The 23,911-nt window shown below is 36.5% G+C and overlaps 2 protein-coding genes across 3 annotated transcripts in view; both read right to left on the bottom strand.

Moving 5' to 3' along the window:
• Positions 1-561: 561 nt before the first annotated feature.
• Positions 562-1,134, bottom strand: LOC105162222 (uncharacterized). Its single transcript, XM_011080216.1, has one exon. It carries the CDS (start codon positions 1,132-1,134, stop codon positions 562-564), a length of 573 nt encoding a protein of 190 aa, XP_011078518.1.
• Positions 1,135-6,246: 5,112 nt separating this feature from the next.
• Positions 6,247-23,911, bottom strand: part of LOC105162223 (putative pectin methylesterase CGR3) — a 40,231-nt gene continuing 22,566 nt past the window's right edge. For both annotated transcript variants that reach the window (XM_088882817.1, XM_011080217.3), the window contains exons 5-6: positions 22,064-22,119; positions 6,247-6,482 (exon numbers count right to left, since the gene is read on the bottom strand). In XM_088882817.1, coding sequence (XP_088738943.1) covers positions 6,330-6,482; positions 22,064-22,119 — 209 coding nt within the window. In that variant the 3' untranslated portion in view covers positions 6,247-6,329. The remainder of the gene's footprint in view (positions 6,483-22,063; positions 22,120-23,911) is intronic.

Here is a 23,911-nt window from a genome sequence, read left to right as displayed (position 1 = left end):
CTTGATTACCATTGGGTCGTTATCGTCTCCAATCTTTTCCTTTAGATCCTGAGCTTCGAACGTGATATCCAGGTCTTTTGCTATGCTCATCATCTGTCTATTCTCCAGTGAGCCGATCCTCATTTTGATCCTCTTTTTCGCTCTCCTCGAATATCCTGCAGTAGAACCGCCGGCTATGGTATGTATAACGCTTTCCAAAGGCGCGTTCTCTCGGGTTCTCTGCCCTCCAATATCCACATTTTCTGGTCGCCTCTCTTGGCTTCGCGACCTGCTGCGATGATCCCTCTAATGGTAGTTCTGTGATATCTGGTTTTTGAAATAGCCCTAGCGTACCAATCGCTCAATCTCGTCTTTGAGCTGGTAGCACTCTTCAGTGTCGTGGCCCCTCTCGCGATGAAAGCGACAATATTTGCTCGAATACTTTTTGGCCGGAGTGACCCTCGTATGTTTCGGCCATTTGAGTACGTCTTTTTTCTCGACCATTAGCAGTGCTTTGCCTCTTGTCATATTGAGAGGCGTATACTTGTGATATTTTTTCTAGTAATAAGGTTCCTTGTTCCGTTAATGCTTAGCTTGCCTGTCCTCATCCTTGTTATAACGACCTCGATCTCTTCCATGCTCATTGCCAATCCTCCACTCGCCGTCTTTAATGGCATTCATTTCCTCCTCGTCAATATATTTTTGCGCTAGACTCATAAGCTGTTCTACATCTGACGGGGGTTCTCTGGCTAAGGCAGACACGAATGCACCCTTCTTCAAGCCGTGTACTAAGATGCTGACCATCATGTCAATTCTTAAGTCAAGTACCTCAAGTGTTTCATTGTTGAATCTTCCCATGAAACTCTTCAACGTCTCATTGTCTTGCTGTCTTATGGTGAACAAGTGCGTCGTCGATCGTTTCTGTTTCCTCTTACTGGCGAAATGGAAGGAAAATTTCTGTACCAATTGTTCATGTGATTCGATGCTTCCGGGTGGTAGGTTAGTGAACCACACCTGGGCTTTACCTGTCAAAGTTGTGACAAATAGTTTAGCGTTAATTAGGCCCGATTGCCTATAAAAGTTCATTACCATATCGAATGCGGCCAGATGTTCCAGCAGGTCTCTTGCCCCATCATACTTTGGCAAGTCTGACATCCTAAAATTTGGGGTAACGATCTCCGTCAGTATCTGGTTGCAGAAAGGTGAGTTTCTGTGTTGGGATACTATATCTCCTCTTTTTTTTAACTCGTCAATCTATTTTCCCGATTTAGCGATCTGCTTTGATACAGTGTCGACCTCTGCGCGCGAGATGGCAGGCCTAGGCTGTCAACGAGTCGAGCTCGAGTCGAGCTCGACCATTTTTGTCGAGCTAGAGCTCGAGCTCGACTCAGGATCTTCGAGCTCGAGCTCGAGCTCGAGCTCGACGAGCTGGCCGAGGTCAAGCTCGAGCTCGAGCTCGACAATGTATTCTCGAGCTCGAGCTCGAGCTCGAACTCGAGCTCAAACTCGAGCCGATGAGCTCAACTCGAGCTCGCCAAGCTCGACAGCTCGAATCATTATTATTATTATTATTATTGCTTTAAATCATGAGATCGAATCATAAAATTTTACATAGATATAGTTAATTATGTTCATACCGTCTGATATGATCTAATTGACACAGTCTTGTATATATTTAAATTTTCTATGAATCGGGTGCCCGAATTTTAAAATTTCATAATTATTGATTAAACTCTTTAATCTCATTATATATATAATAAAATAATAATTAGAATTGTTCAACCATCATCATCATCATCATCATTATTATTATTATTATTATTATTTTAAATAATGAAATCGAATAATCAAATTTTTACATAGATATAGTTGAAATTAATATATGTTAACAATTTGCAAAATTTATATATTTATAAATGTTAGTATAACATTGATGTAACTATCATATTACATTGTTGAAAAACATGGGTTAATCGGGCCATCAAAATTCAGATCTGACCGTAAGATATGATAAAACTTACAAAAAAATACATTTGGTAAAGTTTTAGATTTATTGGATATACGGATGTTGAGATATCGTACTCGAAACATAAGAGTAATCATTCAAAACGGTGTATCGTTGAATCAGGCCATCTGATTTTAAATCATACCGTCGAATATGATCTAATTGGCACAGTCTTGTATATATTTAAATTTCGTATGAATCAGGTGCCCGAATTTTAAGATATCGTACTTATTGATTAAATTTTTTAATCTCATTATATATATAATAAAATAATAATTAGAATTGTTCAACCACCATCATCATCATTATTATTATTGTTGTTGTTATTATTATTATTATTATTATTATAATTTTTAGTTTAATTCATAGGAATTACTAAATTTTGACATAAATTTATAAATAATAAAAAATTATAAGTGAATTAATTGTCAATTTAAGAAAAATATAACGTAAAAAAATATATATTAAAATATAACATAAAGTTTATATATGTCATATTAAATAATAATTTTAATTATAAAAAAATTATAATTTACTAAGTTGTTGATTAAATTTATTTTTATATAAAGATTAAATGTATAAATAAAAGTACCATAATTTATTACTATCCAAAATAAAATGTATGATATTGATTAATAATTATAATATATGGTCAATTTTAATTATAAAACTAATCAAATATTAAATATAAAATTAAATATATAAAAAATTCAAAAATAAAAAAATATATAAAAAAAATAAAAAAATATTCACCAGCTCGCGAGCCAGCTCGCGAGCTGGTGAACAGCCAAATATGAGCTCGAGCTCGCGAGCCGGCTCGACTCGAGCTCGAGTCGAGCTCAAAGTCGAGCCGGCTCACCGAGCTCGCGAGCCGGCTCGACTCATCTGCCACCCCTAGGCAGGCCCCCTCACTTGGCTCTAATCTCGCTGCTCGAACTCACTTCGGACGGGGGGCGCTTACTCCTGTCAAGGTCCTTCTTGCTGGTTCCAGATATTTTTTCTGGTTCTCTCTCGCCAAACAGTTTTCTTTTGGTACCTTCTCTTTCGAGGGGTGTTGTTCTTCTACGCTCGTATGCCACGATCGCGTTTCTCCCAGCCTCTTCTATCAGTTGTTGCAATTCCATTTTTGTCAACTGGATGACCGGCTTAGTGGTCCTCTCCTTCCTATATCTCCTTCCATGTTCCCAAGGGTTATTTTTAAAAACAAAAAATTTCTTTCCACAGACGGCGCCAAATGATCAGTCCAAGAAATCTGGTCGCGAGCCCACTCAACGATTTAGATCAATTCCTCGAACAAATTGATAACCCTGAGAACACAAAAGCAATTAGGCTAGTCGGGTTGGTCTCCGACGAAGAGACTCCGACGCCCAAGTAAGGATCTAGATATTGGGATAGAGTAGGTAGATAGAATGAATTGCTTAGTATGTGTGAACATTACCTTCTAATGAATACAACCCATCATATTTATAGATTTTTCCATAGTGTATTTGGCAAATGGTAATATGTTGTAATTGTGCTTAAGTCAAGCTCCAAGATCGCAGCTAATTAATATCCCCTAATTATTGCTGACGTTATGTTTGCTATAGGAGTACTTAGTGGGATTCTTACCTTTCTAGAAGATTTCCCAAACTGGCAGCCCAATTTATCCATAACGAGGGGTAAATTTGTCTTTAGATAAATCACCCTCATCAAATAGAATTTTGTATTAAAATTAACATCGTTGTATATCAAAAAATCACATAGACATTACCTAGTCCCCCACCAGGAAAGGCTAGGCCCTGCCTCTCGACAGATTGAAAAAGTCCTCAATCGTACTCTCGCTAAAACCTAATTTCTAAACTTGCTTCTGGAAACATGTCATACTTGGTATCTGAAATTCATGGGGAAATAGATGAAATAACAAAATTATAAATTAAATTTTCTATAATCAAATTATAGTTTTCATTATCAAATAGAATAATTGCCCCAAATGAATAAAACCTAAAAACTAGTCCAGGTTCAATGCAGTGGTTACTAGCACGATTAATTCCAAATAATAAAGCCTAGAATGTTAGTTCAGTTTCAAGGCAGTGGTTACTAACATGATTGACTCCAATTGGTAAAGCATATGTTGTAGAGAAATTAAGGGATGGAATTGTGTATTATGAAGTCGAGGCGAGAGTTGGACTCTTTATTTTTAAGAAAATTATTGCCCCGCTTTGGTGCAAACAGAAGTGGCAACGACTTACAATCTCAAGTAGCAGCACCACAAACTCTGAGAAACAGCGAACCAAATAATATTTTGGACTCTCTTAATAAAAGACAACAAGGTTTTATTGCTAACACATTGAAACACTCTAAAATGCTTTTTCAGTTGAATGAAATCAACTAGTCCAAATGAAGTGAATAGAGAAACCTATTTATAAAAGTTGGAAAGGTATCATCCAATGGACATGTCCAATTAGAAAAGATTCCTTTGAAAGATTATAACATTTCATCGCATGGACGCATCATTTAACCCAAAGGATATACCATTTCACTCAAATGGATGCATCGTTTCATCCAAAGAGTTCCGCTCGAAGGACACACCTATTCGGTTGATTAAACATGGTTGGATGATGATTGGGCCCCATCAACCATCATCCACGTGTCACAAGCTTGTTATGCATCACAAATAGTAACCAATCACTTGTTATGATTTAACCTGATAAAATAATTTTATTTTTTAATTTTCCATTCACCATGTTTCAACGGCCTATAAGTTAGGACACGTTCCATGCAACAGTTATTACCGCAATTAACTTCAATGAATAAAGCCTAAAAATCAATCTAGGCGGTTCCAAGGCGCAATTCAAACCCATGCATCAAAACGACAATGAATAATAAATTTTTCAAATTAGTATATGAGCTCCATCGGAAGAAAAAACAAAGGAGAAAAAAGAAAAACACAGCATTATTTTCGTATTGATTATGATTTTATAATTGATCTAGTTATAATCGTTCGGGCTAACCCATCAATCTTTCTTATTTCTAATCTTTTAATTTTTGTTGTAGCATCAGTAATTAAATTCCTTTAGTTTTATTAACAAGTGCAATATTAGTAGTTAAAATAAACTACCTCTAAAGGTATGTGATATAACTCATAATCTCACAAAATTATTGATGTAATTATGTATTTTCAAAGACGAAGTTATTTTACTACAACATTAAGTATGGATCTTATGAAGATGTTAAAACTTAATGCTTGCGTTTTACAAAGATTACTTTCTTAATTGTTGTTTTAACATATAAGTAAGAAAAGAGTATGTTCAAATAAGCACTCATTAATTGAGATCACAAGTTTTATTTAGTATATAAAAGGCAGAATAAATGAAATAGCATAATATTGAAATAATGTACATGTCATTTACAAGTTTTCAAAACTAAAACACCATAATATTGGAAGCAAGATCTATTGCAACTACCATCAACCCAATCAAAACATAAAGCGTGATTCTACTGATGAACAAGTCGGACTTGGATTAGCATAATTGGCTGAGGCCCCGTAACTCTAAGGTTTATGGTTCAAACTCCATCGACGTATGGTTTGTTAATCAATTTTAATAATAATTATTGATTAGATATAGATATCTGATATCGCTATTGATATCAATAGAAAAAAAAAATCAGTATTGGCTATAATATTAATGGATATGGCTAAAACCCGTGATAAATAACTATTATTCACTACGCTTAAATAAAGTCGATGCAAAAATTAGATTTTCCACCTTGAAAAAATTATTTGCCATGATAAAAAAAAAATCATGACAAATATTTTAGCAATTTTTGCTAAAACCACGGCCAAAAGCGATTGTGTAGCCGTGGTCAATGACTATTTGCTATGATTATTTATTTTAATTGACATAGCTAAATGTTATACGTATTGACTATAGATTAATCAAGTATGATATTAGGATATAATTGTAACCGAATTATTCAAAAAAAATAAAAAAAAAGTCGAACTTAGATGATATAATAAAAAACATTACCCAAGTTAGCCAAAAAAATTAGCAAAATCCACCCAACCCTTGAACGATCCAAATAGTAACAGAGGCTACGTACAATGCAAATTTGATTATCGAACAATACATTACAGTGACATGTCGTATTCCTCCACTGCATTAATTTAAATTACCAAAATCTTATATGTTTGATACAAAAGTAGTACTCTGAATATGTTGTTTAAGTCACAAGTTTCCTGACTAAATGAGTAAAAAATAAGAACACAATTTTTTGGAGGAACATTAAATTTTTGTAAGTTTCTGTTGAAGAATCCTCAAATGGATCCAATATATATATGCAGTACCAAAGGCATTGTATCTGGACGTTAATGGTATGGTTGGAGATGAAAAATTTGGCAATGTGGGCTGTATGATACCTTCTCTGCAGCTTGCTCAAATTTCTTTCCAGCTACTTCATTCTCTTCTAAGCTCAAATGAACCAAATATTGAGTCCACCAGGTGGAGTTCCTCAACTTAACCTGTTGAAAAAGACAAGGCATCAATATTAGAAGAATATGAATAGATTTCACAGCAAATAGGAGCTAATTCCTTTGTCCAAGAAAGGATGTTTAATGAAGTTTTAGTTTAGTGGTTAAGGCTGACGTTTTATGAATAAATTCGAGATCATGAGTTCGAATTCTACCATATGTGTGGACATTGCATTTTATATGAGTTTTAATGTAATTTATTTTATCGGACCTAGAATATTTGTGTATTAATCAAATTGAGGTATTGTTAGTTGATTGAGATATTAATGTAATTATGTAATTATCACCTCAAATAAAAAATAAATAAATAAAGGATGTTGAATTTTTATTTTCATTTGTTTACAAATATTTGTCCTCTTACAGTCTCAATGACATCCTCCAAACCGAACAATGGAATGATAATTAAATCTGCCGAAACCATTGAAAAAATAAATGCATAGAAGTAATGCAGAATTGATCAGTGATTATAAGGAAAAATACAAACATGATATTGTAAATGAGCAAATTATCCTTTTATAAAAAAATAAATAGTTTATCACCCCATATTTTCTTAAAATACAACAATTTATCCCCTATCATTTTTAAAACGAAGCAATTTACCACCTTATACAGGGAAGTAAATTGCTTCATTTTAAAAAGTATGGGGGGGGGTGAATTGCTATATATTTTTCATAGGAAGATAATGTGCTCATTTTTAATATCATAGGAGATAAATTGCTATTCACCCATTGATTATATCTTCATTCTAACAATAAACTCTTGACTGTCTCATTAATGACACATCTCATTCAAATTCATAGTATTCTCAAAATCTAGAGTTTAAAATAATTTATGTATTTTATTGTATGTAATTTGTAAGATAACAAAGGAGGAAAATTTGTAATTCTGGTCCTGTTATTATGAGGTTAGCGATTTTAGTACTGTATGAATTCATTTCGCCAATTTGTCTTGTAATTTTTTGAAATTTTGCTCATTAAAAACAAAATTGCCTAGAAAAGTCACTCAATTAAGCTGGTTATGTACCGGTCATTTTTCCTCAATGTATGAAATTTTTAAATTACAAACAAAACATTTATCAAAATGAATTTCTACCCAACTAAAATTGTTGTCCTCCATACTTAGATAACTAAAATTCCAATTTTATCTGCAAAAGAATGTAGCAATAAACCAATAAATAATGTGGAAATGACGGAATTGGTCCCGTAGGATTGGGGTAGTTCTCACTTTTGGTCCCTTACTTTTCGGGCCAACAGTTTTAGTTCCATAGGTTTTATGAAATTAGCACATTTAGTCCCACTTCATCTCTAATTGCATGCTAATGCTCGCAAAAAATGGTAACAGAGCCTAGGTTTATTGAAAAATATTTATCTATATTATATTTAGATATTATTTATCCACTAATGGAGGAAACTCTTTGAGAGAAAATTGAACCGAATGAAAGTTCAAGTTACAATGAGAACAAGATATATTCTCAAATTCTAAAAATACAAAGAAGGGAATTTCTCATGAAAATTCTTGACAAATGTTACAACGGTCTTAAGAGGATTGACCCCGAATTTCTGACACCAGAAAAAGAACAAGAATGACTGAGGAATTTTGAAGTTCGACAGGTCCTACCAGGAATTGCAGTAAGGCGTTTACACTTCACTGAAGTCCATGGTAGAATCACAGCCAAGAGAAGCGGAATGGGTAAATTCCTGCATAAGTACAGTTCTAAAATTATGATTAAAGGAACTGAATGGAAATAACTTGAACTGGATACCTCAAAAATCTCCCAAGATCTGAGGGAGATACAAAAGACAGTTCAAAACTATGGGCATAGGTCAATTCATATACCTATGAAAATAGAAGGTGGACAACGTCCTTAAAATCCTTCCCAATCTACAGAAGGACCTTAGATATCTGAAGGTAGAAATTGCAGATCTGAAGAGAAACCAAAGGGAGAACCTTGAGACATCAAAATCCAGATAAAAGCGAATTAGGGACGCCCTTGGGACAGTACCTCTTCTACATCAGAAGGGGAAGGCCACGGAGATTCCAAATCCAAAGATCAGAGAAGATCTAATCATCACATCTATCAGATCTGTAAAATAGTGGAGGTGACGAGGGCAGATCTATCAGATTTACAAGAATTAGCAGAATCATTTTCCCAACTCGGGATTGTGGATTTAGTCAATGTCCAAACCAATTAAATCACTGCAGCACTATCGCCGCCGGAGGGAAGCACAGGTTCCAATGATGCTCCACATGATCATCCAATAAGAGAAAGTGCGGATTTCCACACTAATGCCACTCCAACGGTCGTGGGAACCAAGCTAAAAGAAAATCTAGCAAGAAATCCGAGAAGAGTGCTTGAAAATACACCTTGGGCGAGGACCATGCTCCAGCCCTTGCATCCATATGGTGCTACACTCAACCTCGATGTTATCGATTTTCAAAATACTGAGAAGTTGATAGATGAATGGGTTGCAGCCATCAAGATAGGAACAACTACCTTAGAACTTGACAAAGAAAAGTTTATAAAACTGGTGGAATTATGTTTAGAGTGTTCTGTGAAGATCGGATAGGATAATACCCCAAAAGATACCAAAGCTAGTATCCTTGTCGGAGATTTAAAAGGCGCGATAGCAGACCGGCTAGGAAAGCTTATCAAGATACACTTCATCAGAGATGGTTATTTCAAAGAATGTAGAGCAGAAAAGGCTAAAGAATATACACAAGCTCTCTTCAACCTTGAACTATGAAGTATTTGCGCAGTAGATAAATACATCTATTGGTTTCATAAGTATTCCTTCCAGAGTAAAGTAACAACAGAAGTAGCAGCTCCAATCTTTTTTGCAAAAATATGCAGTCCATGTAGAAAAATGTTAATCTAGTCATATAAAGTACCTAAAGGGCAGCTAGATTCAGCTGCAAGAATGCCTTTCCTTAAAGACAAACTGAAGGATTGGTGTTATCAATCATCCATCCAGAAAAACATGAAAGGACTGAGAGGTAAAATCAAACGAATTCCTCTCTGTTGTGATAACAATGATTTTCCAACTATTATAGGAGAATCAAGTGAGCCAAGGAAAAGGAGGTAGCCAAATAGTGACTCCTACCCTAGGAGTTCCAGAAGAACCTTTTCCCAACGAAGATCATGGTGGTCCAAGTCAAAATTCATATCATATAAATCTGGGTAGAAAACAGGACCAACAAGGGTTTCATCCTAAGGATCTGGACGAACAGATGCAAGATTCACTAGAAGAACCCCTACAAGGAGAAATTTCTAACGCGCCCATATCTGAGCCAATGAAAGTTTCAAAGACTGCAATTGCTGGACTTGCGGAGCAAGAGGACATATATCTCCCGTATGCCCGCAGAAACGTGGTGAACTGAGAAAATTTGAAGCCACGGATGATATTCTACATGCAGTCTACTATGGCGATTTGGTACCCATCTACCAATTCGAAAATCTTCCATCATATGAAAGTGTCTATGAGGAGGAAATAGAGACTGATTCTGATCGATCTTCAACCGAGTCAGAATAATTACAACGAGGGAGATAGGCTTCAAACCTCCAAAAGCCTATCAGAATTCTTTTCCAGAATGACAGTTTCAAATAAAACTATGGAAAGAATCATGTGGCAAGATTCTAAGCTCAACCCATATGATGGATTTAGGATTGGAGGAATTGGGAAAGTCCTAAACCAGATAGGACTGAACCAAAGGAAGCATCACATAATCTATAAAGTAAGTTCAGGTGAGTTTGCTATACCTATGGAACATGTTGTGACTGCGATGAACATGCAACTAATTCCTAAAGATGAAATTTTTGAAGAATTAAATAAACTTAGAGAAGAAGTAGTTGTTACTATGAAATGGATCCACATAGGAACTATTGAAGTAGTAATAAAAGCAACTTTTAAGAATTGATTCAAAAATACATTTATCTATAATGGATAGAAGAATCAATAATCTAAGAGATGGCTGTCTTTGAACAATGATAGGGAATCTTTATGCAGGAAAATTAATGTTTGACATTCATTCTAGAATTGCATACAACCTAGCAAGCCAAGATTTCAGTAGAGTCTTGACCCTTCATCAAGATTTTAAAAGGAAAGACATAATGAAAGAAGGGAATAGACCATATTCTATAACCTATAGAATTACATATGCCCTTTTCAATACACATCATTCAGATTTGTTTCTTAGGAAAGAGTATATGGAGATTCCTAGATTTTTCAAGGAATTTTCTATGGTAATGTCACCAGATCTAATAAGGATACCTAAAATAGGTGGTGTTGATATTATCATAAAAGATTACCCAGTTTTAGATAGAACACTTAGCTCGAGAACTGAGTTTAGTAGTAGAATGTCCTTTTTGGAAGATAGGATCACAGACTAGAAAGAAAAAGAGAAAGGGTTATTAAAAGCTTTAACTCAAGATATGAAAGTAGATAACGTAAAACCTAGATGCCCTTAAGGATGGAAAGAAATACAAGTTATATTTGACATCACTAAGAAAGAATTTTTTTTTTCCTTTTGATGACTTATATCATTTCCAGCAACCCGTTGTTGGTAGATATGAAGGCATGTTAGAAATAGCAGGCCATGAAATCCTAGTTGTAGGTGTTGCAGGACGAGAAAATGGGAGTACGACTTTGGGGTTAAGTTTTCTCGAAGATCATAAACCATGGGGAAGAAAAGCTAATGGAATGGAATTCAGTCTTGATGGTGTTACCATAAGGATTGAATGACGAGTCCCTTTTCTATATACATATCCGTTGGTATGTTGTATGATTAGTATAAGTCAAAGTATTTGACAGGTTTTATTGATTCAGGATTAGGGATTTGCACGACAAAACCTGGAGTTTTTCCTAAGAAGCAAGGGAAACCTTATCCGTTATTGCAGGAAGGGATTTTTCGCGAAAAGTCCTAATACTTAATAAGGGAATACGAGAAGCCAAAATCATGATCCGAGGAGCATTTGGATCACCCAAGTTTAGGTAAAAACACCTCCTATTTACTTTCATCATACAGGTGCCGATATCTTGCTTGGTAACAATTTCATTCAAATATTTCCAAGATATGTGCACGATAATCAAAGGAATCTATTAATCTTTACTACTAACTGTGGTTGTGAAATATAGGTTTTGTGAAGAGCAAAAGGCATTTAATAGGATAATGCCTACAAATTTTCGCAACAAACGTGGTGATTTCAATGCCAGATTAACTTATCCAAAAATCCAGGATAAGAGGAAATTTAGTAAGGTTCTTTTGTCTTTCAGGCAACAGGGACCCATCGACAGTGATAGCTTCTATCAGGAATCCAAGGAAGAAATTAAGAACCTTAAAGAAACACTACAGGAAATGAAATCACTAGAGATTAGGAAGGAACATAAGCTTTTGCTTGAAAACATCAAGAAACTTATCCAGAGAAACTTTAGTGAAAACCCTCTAGCCTGGTGGGATAGGAATAAGATTAAGGCTACTCTGAAAGTCAAACAATAATGCAAGTATGAGTACGTTCGATACAAACCTACCAGATGAACATGGAAGATAAGAATGATGTGCAGATGATTATCAAAGAAAATATTAGTCTTAGACTCATCGAACCTGGAGTCTCTATATACTATAGACCTGGGTTTCTGGTAAGATACCGTGGCAAGATAAAAAGAGGTAAAACCAGGTTGGTAATTAACTATCAAGGTATTAATAAAATATTAGAGCTTGATAGTTATTACATTCCTAGTAGAGCACAATTAATTGATTGCATTAAAGGAGCAAAAGTGTTTTTTAAATTCAATTGCAAATTTGGGTTTTATCAGATTAAGATGGAGAGTGAATAAAAAATATTTACTTCATTCTCCACACCTCAGGGACAATATATTTGGAATGTGCTTCCAATAGGTTTAGCTAATGCAGCCTAGATATTTCAAAGAAAAATGGATAATCTTTTTAAAGATTATTTCTAATTCATGTTTGTCTATATTGATGACATACTAATTGCATCTAAAAATATGAAAGAACATATTAAACATCTTGAAAAAATTTTCGATGCATGTCATAAAGAAGGTTTACTTTCTGAGAAGTCAGCTACTATTGCTGTCAATAAAATTGAATTTTCAGGAGTTCTTATTGACGAAATAAGAATTGAGTTACAAAACCATATTGTGGAGAAAATTTGCAATTTTTCAAATGTACTCAAGGACAAGAAGCATTTGCAAAGATTCTTGGAGTTGTTAATTTTGCAAGTATCTTCATTAAGGATCTTGCAAGATACAGGAAGGATTTTCGACCACTTTTGAAAGAAACAGAAAGTTCAAAGTGGAAATGGGAAGAAATCCACCCAAAAAGGATTCGTGAGCTGAAACAGGTCCACAGTAACCTGCCAAGACTTGCTATATCACATGATAAGGATGAATTGATAGTCTACACAAACGTCAACGATAATAGATGGGCACCAGTGCTCATGAAAAAACAGCTACAAGGAAAGAACATTGTAGATATACATGAGGGTTGTTCTTAGGACAACAAGTCAAAGTTTGGCAAATTAACGATAAAGAATTCTTTTGCGGTTTGGAAGGATTTTAAGAAATGACCTTTATTTTACTTGCTAAGAATTTACTTTAAAGGTTGATAATACTAATGTTAAGGCTTTCTTAAAAAATAAATTAGAATTAAAGATAGAGAAAACTTGTATTATCAGATGGCAAGTTGAATGCCAATATTATTATTATAAAATCTCATAAAAATATTCTTGCAAACTTCCTAATGAGAGATAGAGGCATCTGAAGCAAACTTCATCATGCTAAAGCTTATGTACCTCCAAGAAAACCACAAGGAGCTTGACAAGAAGTTTGAGCAGCTAGCGGTGAATGCCTAAATTGCCAGACAAATTCAAAGAGCTAATATAGACATAGTCCAGATCTCCATAAGGAGTTCAGTACTATCATCCACCACACTATAAAATGATTTACGAGAACCAATTCGAAAGGCATCACCTCCGGGGATGACTCACGAGTTAAGGGAGCATGACCCAAAACATGCCTTTAGAGTGCAGGGCTCTAAACCTATAGCGTTGGATTCAAGTACCGATTGCACAAGACCATCAGCGGACTCTGGTGAAACGGCAACAATGAGTCACAGGAATTGCGAACTCTTGAGGATTCAAGTCAACCCAGCACCTTTGGGGTTAAAGAGGGAGATATTAGCCTTAGGCCAATGACAAGAACTTCTAAGGTCAATAGTACGAATTGATATCTTCTTCTACTTGGCAGGACTATCGCGCATGTGGAGTGAATCCAGGCAAGATCATTACCGAAACTTCCAGAAAATATAATAGGATTTGGATGTTAAGATGGTCGAAACAAGAGGATGTCAGATAATGGTATGATTTGGAGCCCTTGCTTCAGTACATATTATGTCGCCAAGTTCTGCGGAAATTTTAAAACTTCCCGAGTGGATTAGTGGGGCGGTTTTTGATTCGTGGCAAAATAACCTCCAACTAAAGAGAGGAAAAGTTCTACAGATAAATTTCGTATCAGTTGCTCTAGAAACTGCAGGAAAAGGGTCTCATCCATCATTTCACTTTATGAAATTGCAGAGACCAGATATGGTGGCTTTCAATGAAATCAAAGCTGCCTTAGGAGAAGCTCCCCTAGTATCAGCCATTTGGGACGACAGTATCTCTACTAGAAGAGCTTGGGAATTCTGGTTCTGACTCATTGAGATGGACAAAGTCAAATATCAATTCAAAATTTTCTCCAACAAAGTGAATGGATCATTTCTGTTAAATTCCTTGATGGAAAAAAATACTGAATTTCGCAGAGAGCTTATTTGAAAAGAAGAGGATTTTAATTTGGGAAAATAAGCTGCTGGCAACCGAAGCTACAATGATGAAAACATGCAACATGTTGCATGTTGGGAAAAGGCATAACCATTTATGCCTTTACTATGAAAAATAGGAGAACCCCCTGTTTGGGATAAAAATTCGGGTCACACAAAATAAGCCCGAACCAGACCTAGACAAGGGAAAAATAAAATTTTTTACAAAAAGAAGTAAAAATTAAAGGATGTAAAAAATCAAGAATAAGATTATCGGCAGAAAACGACAAAGGCCAACAGTCAGCAAAGTAGGAAAGCCAGCTAGAAATCACATGGCCGACAAGCCATTGTGACCAACAACTGAAAAGGACGCGTCAATGACGAACGCAGTGACATCATTTGAAAGAAACAAGATGATGACAACGTCATCATAAAACAAGTTTGGAGTCTGAATTTGAAGTCCGCGGACGCCTATAAATAAGGATGCAATGAAGCAGATCGGGATCATTAGAAAAACTTCTCCAACTCTGCAAAGCAGAATATTTCAAATTCTGAGTCTTTGTATTTTCAATTTTCTTAGTTTATGGGGGTTTCCCCAATGAGTCAAGCCTTCTATCATATGAGAGACTAAACAATTGTCTCCTCCAATAGAAGAATAATATCTATGTAATATTCCATATATTTCTTCAATAAAAGTAAAGCTTTTGTTCAATTTGTTTGTCCAAAATTCTATTAAGTCCCTATATTGGAGTCCTTTTTACGCCCTAAGGTAGGAAACAAAATAGGGCTGTGTTGTTTTGTTACTGAAGAAGCCAAGTGCCTACAAACCATCTGTTGTGGTAGTGCGGTTGGAGGAAATTCGTAAAATCGAGGACTTGGAGTACCCGAAAATAGAGCAGTCAAAGCAAGGTATGAATCTATGGGGTCTTAATATATTTCAAAAGCATGTTCGGCCTAATGCTAAGCATAATGGATACATTATGAAATAATAGTTAAAATTCGGGAAACTTTAGGACCATAAGTGTCGAACAAGTAAAGCATGGGACTAGAAGTGATAACAGCCTTATCTAATGAGACGAAAAATGCAATTTAACCATACATAATTGCCTTCTTTATTTCGTAGAAAAAGTTGATACTTATACCCTTCTTTACATGAGGGAGTATTAAGTATGAGGGCTTGAGGACACATGCATTACATAATCATATCTTCAAAGGGAACAAAGTCACTCAATTAAAGGTTCTACTACATTGTAGGTATTGTTTTTCTACTATAATAATAAGTGTTGTTTAAATATAATTTATCTGATATTGTTGATCAGTGTATGATTTTTCTAGTTGTTGTTGTTAGAATTAAATATTTGACATGAATAATTATAATCGATTTATTTCAAATAATAAGAAAGCAACAAAGCCACTCAACTAAAGCTTCTAAATGTTACTGAGAAAAAAAAGTACAAACTATATAAGTACCTCCAAGTTCAAATTATAATACCTTTCAATTGACAGAATTCAATTTCTGGACTCTAAGTTAGTTACTAAATCAATTTTTATTCCCCATATTACTATAACAAAATGGTTCACTAGCTACAAATAAATTTGACAATAAATTTAGCATCAAACTAATTAGAAAGTAAAACTTTCATTATTAATCTACAATATTTAATATATATTATAAAAAATTCATTGCTAAATTTATTAGCAAGTAAATTCTCATTGCTAAAATGCAATAACAAGTAAATTTCATGTATTAGATAATGAAGAATAGCAACGAGAGGTTTATTTGTTAATTAGCTCAACCCTAATTTTATTTCGGTGCAATTAAGCTATTTTCTTATAGTGTATTCTGACCTCATTAATTTTGGGCCCTAAATTTTCTTAAAATAATTAAAAATAGTCTTCACTGTTAGTTGACCAAAAAGGTTTGTTCGTAGTTTAGACTATCTATTAACGCTCAAGACAAATTTTAATCATTTTAAGAGAATTTTTTAGACCAAAATTAATAAGGTGGAAACATGAAATATCAAAAATTTAATTTAGTGGCTAACTTAGAGAATAGACTAATGAAATTATCCTCATTCTGTTTTAGCATTTTATCTTTTTCCTAACCCTCACCAAAATACAAGTTGATGTGGTATTGATTTCATGTAAGGGATAGAATGGAAAATTTACCATGGGCACAATAAACACCCATGTATAATTGAAGTCTAGTGAGAGAATTTTTTTTAGTGGAGGATGTCTTGTAAATCATGAATAGTAACTTGCACTGAGAAATGATATCTTGAGTATTTATAGTGTTGTTGAGAGACTTATAGCATGGTAGAGTGTATATGTTTATTATGTAGTTTGTGTATAAAAATCACTTTCATACCCTTGTGAATATAATATATACATCATATAGCCCCCACTCTCGTACGAAATATTTAATGTCTGGTGTACTATTTCATTCTAGAGTAAGCAATTGCATGAGAGAAAATGATTTGAGTTTAATATATAGGAGTTCGTGGGTGGGAAATCATTAATTGTTCTCTACCCACCCCCTCATTTCATTTGCTTCCTCTCCCATTCATCCATTTGCCACACTCCACTATTTTCAAATGGCTATCGAAGGTAAATTTTCCACCTTCCCTAGTTAGCTTTTTTCTTTTTTTATTTTATTTTATTTTTGTTGCTTAGATAGCATTGCTACTTTACTTTGCATTGTGTTTCCATTTTGCTTTATTTGAGATGTGGAGTGGGGATGGTTTTGGTGGAGATGGTGGGGAGGATTTTGGTGGTGGTCACCCGGAGAACGCGGCGGTGGGGCTTGTAGGCAGCTTGTGCGCGGTAGAGATGGAGAGGTACGCTCACTCGATTGGGGGGCTAGTTACCTCGAGCTAGCCAAGGTGCTCAGCTCCAGGCAATGCATCGAGCTAGGGGAGCGCGCCTCCCTTCCTCGCCCAGGGTTGGAGGCAAAAGGGGTGTGATTTGTTTTCCACATATTGAGTGTTTCTGTCCAATGGTGCATGGGTGATCAGTCTCCATTTCTAGAAGGTAATTCACACAATCTGCATTTTTGCAATTATGAGTTTGCCTAAGTGCCCTTTTGACTCAGGTGAGAATCTAGAGGACATGTCTAACATTGAGTCGAACTACTCAACTAGGTCTAAGCCTAGTGAACAAGTGGAGGAGGTCGTATCTGGTAGCGAAGGTGGGAAGTGCGCGAGGAGCAATCCGAGAGTGAAAATGATGAATTTGGGAGTGAGGTGGAGGAAACCAAGAGCAAGGGGGAGAACGTTGATGGCAAGAATGAGGAGGCTGAAGTTTCAAAGGTGTTGGGCTGACCAAGTATAGTTATGGTATTGGCTGAGTTGTCTTCTTCTATTGATGACGAGCTACATTTCTACTTCTATCAATGCAAGGCATGTGGCTTCTTGGACAGGTTTGTTTCCCATAAGGGTTTTTGGAAAGAAAAATTTCTACGTTAGAGACAAAAATTGCAGGTTGGCCATAAAGTGGAGTAGCACGTCCGTCAAGATCGATCATCATAAGGAGTTGGGAAACACCGCGAGGGTTTTATGTCGGCAGGGTTATATAGCCACATGATTGACGTTGCACAATATTTCCATCCAGTATTCACTTGGAATTGTTTTACGATGCTTAACTTGATACTATTAGTTGTTGCTTAACTATTAGAATTTGGTATCTCATTCTATTCATTTATTCCTTGCTTTCAAGTATAAAGCTTGATATCAAGATCATGCGCATGAGGAAGGTAGTCGTGAGGGAGGAAAGGAGGCTCGAGCGAAATAGCTCAACGACGGGCGAGAAAACCAGACACTACGGCAGCTCCAAGGAGCTCCACTAGTGGTGGCCGCTCTAGCCCTCTCCCCTCCATTCAAGTAGTTTGTTCTTCTCCTCCACAAACGAGGCCGCGAGGAGTTCCCTCTAATGCATGAGGTGGCACATGCGCCACAGGGGCGAGCGGGTGGATTGGGTGTCGTCTACTAGTACCGCGCCCACGGTGTTGTGAGTAAAGATGAGTTGATCTTACGAAAGTGCAAATGAACAAGTTTTAGGCCAAGAACATAGCTCGGGTATATGCTCTATGTCATCACTTTACTTGGGTACTATGTTTGGAATTATTGGCATAGTTGTTTTTCTCTCGCAGACTTTTGTTGTGACCACGTTGGCCAAGATGGGGTGTTTGGAGATTGCTTTGAAGTAGCGTGAGGGCAACTTCTCCCAGCTGAAGGGGGAAAGGGATGAGGCTCTAGAGAACGCTGTTGTTTAAGAGCATCGGTTTAAGGGAGTGATGTCCACGGGAAAAACGTTTTTGGCTTCTGCATCTGGTGCTGCTTTCATCACCAAGACCAAACAGGGGGCTATCCCAAAGTTCCATAGGTCCAACAATTTTAGACTATTCTAGTCGATAGGACTACTCCTATTTACAATGATGTGATTCATAAGTGTCGCCGAGTCCTCCTTCGGGCCCTTCGTGAGAAAGGCCGAGCCACTGAGGAGGACATCGGGCTTCTCGATCTCGAGATGTCGTATGAGGAAGAGGATGGGGGAATCTTGCTCGAGATGTAGCACCACAGGACATTAGGGGAGACGGGGAGTGTAGTTGTTTTTCTTATGTAGTTCAAAATTTTCTTGAATGCATTCGAATGTTTGACTTGTAATTCGGTGATATTTAGTACTAAGGGTGGCTTTCTTCCCACTCATGTGGGCAGATATTTTGTCGTGTAATTCAACAGTATTTTAAAGTTGGGATGAGTTTCTTCCGACTAATAGGGTTGGGAACATGGTACGTTAAATCAACATTATTTTTTATTTATAAATGTAGCCCTTGTACTTATGCAGTTGCTATTTTGTTCTTATACAATTTATTTTCATCAGGTGTTGCCTCAAGGGTGTTTTTGTTTATTTTCTGGAGTTGAACTTTTACCAACTTCAAAATGGGGAGCAAAATTTTCTAGGGTCAACATTGTTGGGGAGGATCTCGATGATGTTTCGACCACAGGGTTCGAGGCAACTCTTTGTTAACTCAAGGGGCCCTCAAAACTCCAGGGATATGCGCATCCGAAAAGTTTTAGACTACGACGGGAAAGTTAACTTAATTGCTTAAGTTCGAGTTACAAAGCTCCATGAAGGAACTATTCAAAAGTTTAGGGCATGAAATGTTAAAGTCCTATTCTATCCTTTCCTATTATAAACGTAACATTGAAAAAAATGAACTTCTCCTACTAGAGGATCTTCTTATCCTTGGGGGTGTCCCTTGCCTTGTGCCTAATGTCGATTATCATTCTCTTTCTTTTCTCATCGGGTGCTTTCCCGTCCAAATTCTGTCGTGGTCTCTTTAAGGTGTTTGCATAGCTTTCGACATTCATTCGTCTCCCACGGCCTCTCCCACACCATCAAGAGTGGGGAACTTAAGTTTCATGTGGAGGGTGGAAGCTATAGCTTGAAAGAGGTTTATACTCAGTCCCAAAGATGATGTTTGTAGCGAATAGAACCTTAACCACGAGAAGCTTAAACATTTTTGTAGGCCTTTTTGGGTAAGAGACGAGAGAATTATCAGTTTCCCCAATAGCTCGATCATCTCTCCATTGAAACCTATACGAGAGAATTATCAGTTTCCCCAATAGCTCGATCATCTCTCCATTGAAACCTATGAGTGGGGTGTTCAACTTCTGCAGATGAGCATTGACAATCCATAGTTGGACATATGCGTCATAGAAAATAATGTCAATTGAACTCCCACTGCCTACCAGCACTTTTATAATCCAAAATTTGGAAAGCGTAGCCAAAATGACCAAGCATCGTTGTTTTGATTCCTTATTAGGTCCATCTCTTGCAAGCTAAATAGAATTTCCTCTTGTTTCTCCGAGCTAGCATTAGGGACTTGTATGGGTGCTTGCCAATGGTTTCCCCTAGTTGCCCGAGCTAGCACTTTTCTCGTACTAGTGAAGTCCGCCACTACTGGGCTTCAAGAAATCAGAGTGATAACGCTTGTTGTTGGGAGGTTGACACGATTTGGAGTTTTAGTGGAAGTCGAGTTGCCCTCCTGGGTACTGGTTTATATATTCTTTCCAGTATTCACGTTGAATTAATTTTTCTATCACACTCTTCATGTGATGGCATTCCTCCGTTGTGTGTCCCCTGTCCCGGTGAATACGACAATACTTGTCGGATTTGAGCTTTTCGGGATTAACTTTCATCTCTTTTGACCACTGATTGATCAGTCCTGGTTGCTCCGTCACGACTAATATTCACCCCCGGGTGCATTCAAAGGGGTGTAGTGTGTGAACCTTGTCAGAGGTAAGTGTTTGCATTCATCCTTCTTCGTCGGCCCTTTTTCCTCCTCTCTACCCTACCTTTTAATGCTAAGAGAATGGCCTGAAGCATTGGACTTTTGACCCTAATATATTTCTATAGTCGCACTAGTAAGTCTTCCAAAGAGCTAGGGGTTCTTACGACTATAGACTCTTTAACTCTCCTCAGTAGCAAGTTTTTGTTGAATGATGTTGGCCAATAACTCATGTTTGACATGGACCAACTCGTACACAGCCTCCACAAATTTTTGAACATAGTCTTTTAATGGATCAATTTCCTTCTGGCAAATGGTGAACAGATATGTGGTCGTTTTTGGACTTTCTTGATCAATGAGAAGTGACGCAACAAACATTGGGTTAATTGCTCGAGGCTGGAAATAGTTTCCATGAGCAGTTGGCTAAACCACGCTAGAGCAAACTTGAAAAGCATAAAGCGGAAGACCTTGCAATAGGCGGTATCACTCAAGTTGTGCCAATCAATTTTAGCATAGAAGTATGTCCACGTGTTCTTGTGCATCACTTGTCATCGTATTTGGAAAGATTCGATACTTTGATGCCCGCTGGAAGTGCCTCAGCTAAGATTGAGAGGGAGAAAGAACTACATCTTGGAGGCGCTATGGTCAAGGGCAGATAAGGATCCTCGACTGCCCTTGACAGTAAAGGTACTAAGGATTTTCATGATTTGGGGGGGGGGGGGGGGGTTTGCTCTTGCGTCTAAGCGACTTCAGGGCAAGAAACTCTGCTTTTCAGCTCCTCCTGCCTCTGTGCTTCCCCCTAAAGCCGAAGATAATTCTTGACTTCAGCAAGGGGAATGAGGGCTCAGATTCACGGGGGTGTTGAGTTGCAAATTCCGCCATCGCTTGTACAGCCACTCGCGTGGATGCATCACGGATCAGGGCGTTATAAGACTTCTTTTGTTAATTGTATCATCGTGTCTTGAGGTTGAAAGCATTGGGGTGATTCTCCATGAGGCGAAGGTGGGGCTTGTTCACGGGATAGTAGGACTGCTCCATTAAATGGGGCTTGTTTATAAGGTGAGGGGGCTCGACCCCGTGAACATTGTGAGCTCAGGACTTGGTCTGCATTCTCAAAGGCAGGATAATATTTTTCCACAAATGGCATCAATGATGTAGTAGTGATTTCGACTAAGGGATAGAATGTAAAATATACCCTGGACACAACAATACATCTAGGTATAATTCAAGTCTAGTGAGAAATGTCTCGTCAAATCATGAATAGTAACTTGCATTAGAAATCGTTATCCTGAGTATTAATAGTGGTGTTGAGAGTTTTAAAATGTGGTAAGGTGTATGTGTTTATGATACGACTTATGTATAAAAATTACTTTCATACCCTTGTAAATAAATTAATATTAATAACATATATATCACAAGTATAGCATAAAGGAGCAATAACAAAATTATGAGAATAATGAGGAAGATGGCTCACCGAACTTCCATATTTAGCTCTATCAACAGCTTTGGGTTTCTGATGGTGTGGATATCCTACAAATGTATATGAGAAAAAGATTAAGAATTAATAAACAGGTAATGCAACTACCTAAATATACATATTGAATAGCATTTAGCGATAGAATAATCAGGCTCTATATTATGGGCGATTAGAGAGAAAAGAAGTTGATCAAGGAAAAAGATGGAACATTTGGAAAATTGCAATTTTAGTATTGTAATTATAGGACATGAGGCAATTCTTGTCCTATCGCAATGAATTTTGAAATTTTGGTTTTGTAATTAAAGAAAAATTGATAATTTGAGAACAGTTATAGCCGAAATTCATAAATTGGCTAAAAAAGTGCATGTGTTGCGATGAACTTTGGCATCGGAAGTTCCATAATACTATTTGTTTGATTTGTTGGTGAAGATGAATGGTACAATAATATTTACAAAATTATACTTTTAGTTATATAGAATATGAAGCAACACTTTCAGCCATTTGCTTTAAGGTGTTCTAATTTGGTCCCAAAATTATAAAAAAAACTTCACACGTTTAATCGCAATACACGTGTCTGTTAGTCAACTTGGACGGAAATTTTGGGAAAGACTTCAGTTTTAGCCCCACAGGATAGGTGGCAATACTTTTTAGTCCTTTGCTTTACGAGAGCTTTAATTTTGCCCTAAAAATCTGATAACTCGACACATTTGGCCCTTTGTTTTTTGTAACGAGCTTCCCGATCACTTTCCCACTCGAAAAGCCCCAAATTTCTTCCAAAGCCCATGTTTTTACCCTTTCTGTCGAAATATTCGCGGAGCTAGAAAAACAAGAAGGATTTAGTGGTTCGACTAAACACATAGAATTTTTTTAATTTTGGGATCAAATCAAAACTCTCGTAATGTAAAGGACTAAAAGTGTTGTTCCTATATCCTATGGGGCTAAAATGTAATTTTAGGAGACGGTTGATGAATTAATGGACATGTGTAGCAAATAACTATAAGTTTTCTCCCTCATACTGTAAAACTAAAAGTGTAATTTTGTCTTCCGCTAGAAACATAAATCTTGTATCTAGGAGAATGCGTAGCCTAAGCTTCCAGAAAATGATGACAAATTTATTGACCAATGAAAGAAAAGAAAAACAATTGGAAATACAACTACTACAAATATTGATCAAGGACAAACTAATTGATGGTCTTCATCAATATAAAGAATTGAATTTGTAAAATTATGAAGCCCTATCTTTATAAATATATTAAAAATAATTTTGATTTCTTTCTAAAATTAGTGTAACGAGGTTTGGAGATCAAGTCATTTATGTGTTTTTCCCCACTTCCCCTTCACTTTCCAACCAAACAAGGGAATACCTACAACACCTACCCTATCGTCCCTTCCTAATCCTCACCGTCCAAATAAAACTTAAACAATTCGTTCAATTATTCCCTTTAGTGTTTACTATGTTGCATTACATGTTGGAGTATATAGTATCCGACATGCCAACTAAACTATAGGATGCTAGTTAGGTAGGAACATTAATACGTTGTAGTAAAACTTGCTTATTTGCATTCACATCATAAAACTGGCATTCTTCATCTATGTTCTATAGAAACTTTAGATAGGATGAGATCTCTAGGCCATGCATGGCTATAGCTCTCAAGATCATGCATTTGATGGTGATAACGAAATGTGCATCTACGACTTTCGTCTTAAACGTTCCAACTAAAGGATCGTTAGAAGACTTGCATACAAGACACATGCTCGTAAAGAAGATGAACATCGCTATGGAGACAACAGTGTGTGGGGAAGAGGGTTTCTTATGTAGAACAAGAGAAATGATAATAAGGGCAA

Source organism: Sesamum indicum, linkage group LG7 (assembly GCF_026168435.1).
Source record: "Sesamum indicum cultivar Baizhima isolate 11 linkage group LG7, ASM2616843v1, whole genome shotgun sequence".
NCBI classification, from domain to species: Eukaryota; Viridiplantae; Streptophyta; class Magnoliopsida; order Lamiales; family Pedaliaceae; genus Sesamum; species Sesamum indicum.
Note: the sequence above shows the minus strand (reverse complement) of the source record. Positions and strands in the feature narration are given on the sequence as shown.

What these genes read in the sequence shown, in the direction of transcription:
- LOC105162222 (XM_011080216.1), bottom strand. Translation starts at nt 1,134, where the DNA reads ATGTCAGACTTGCCAAAGTATGATGGGGCAAGAGACCTGCTGGAACAT.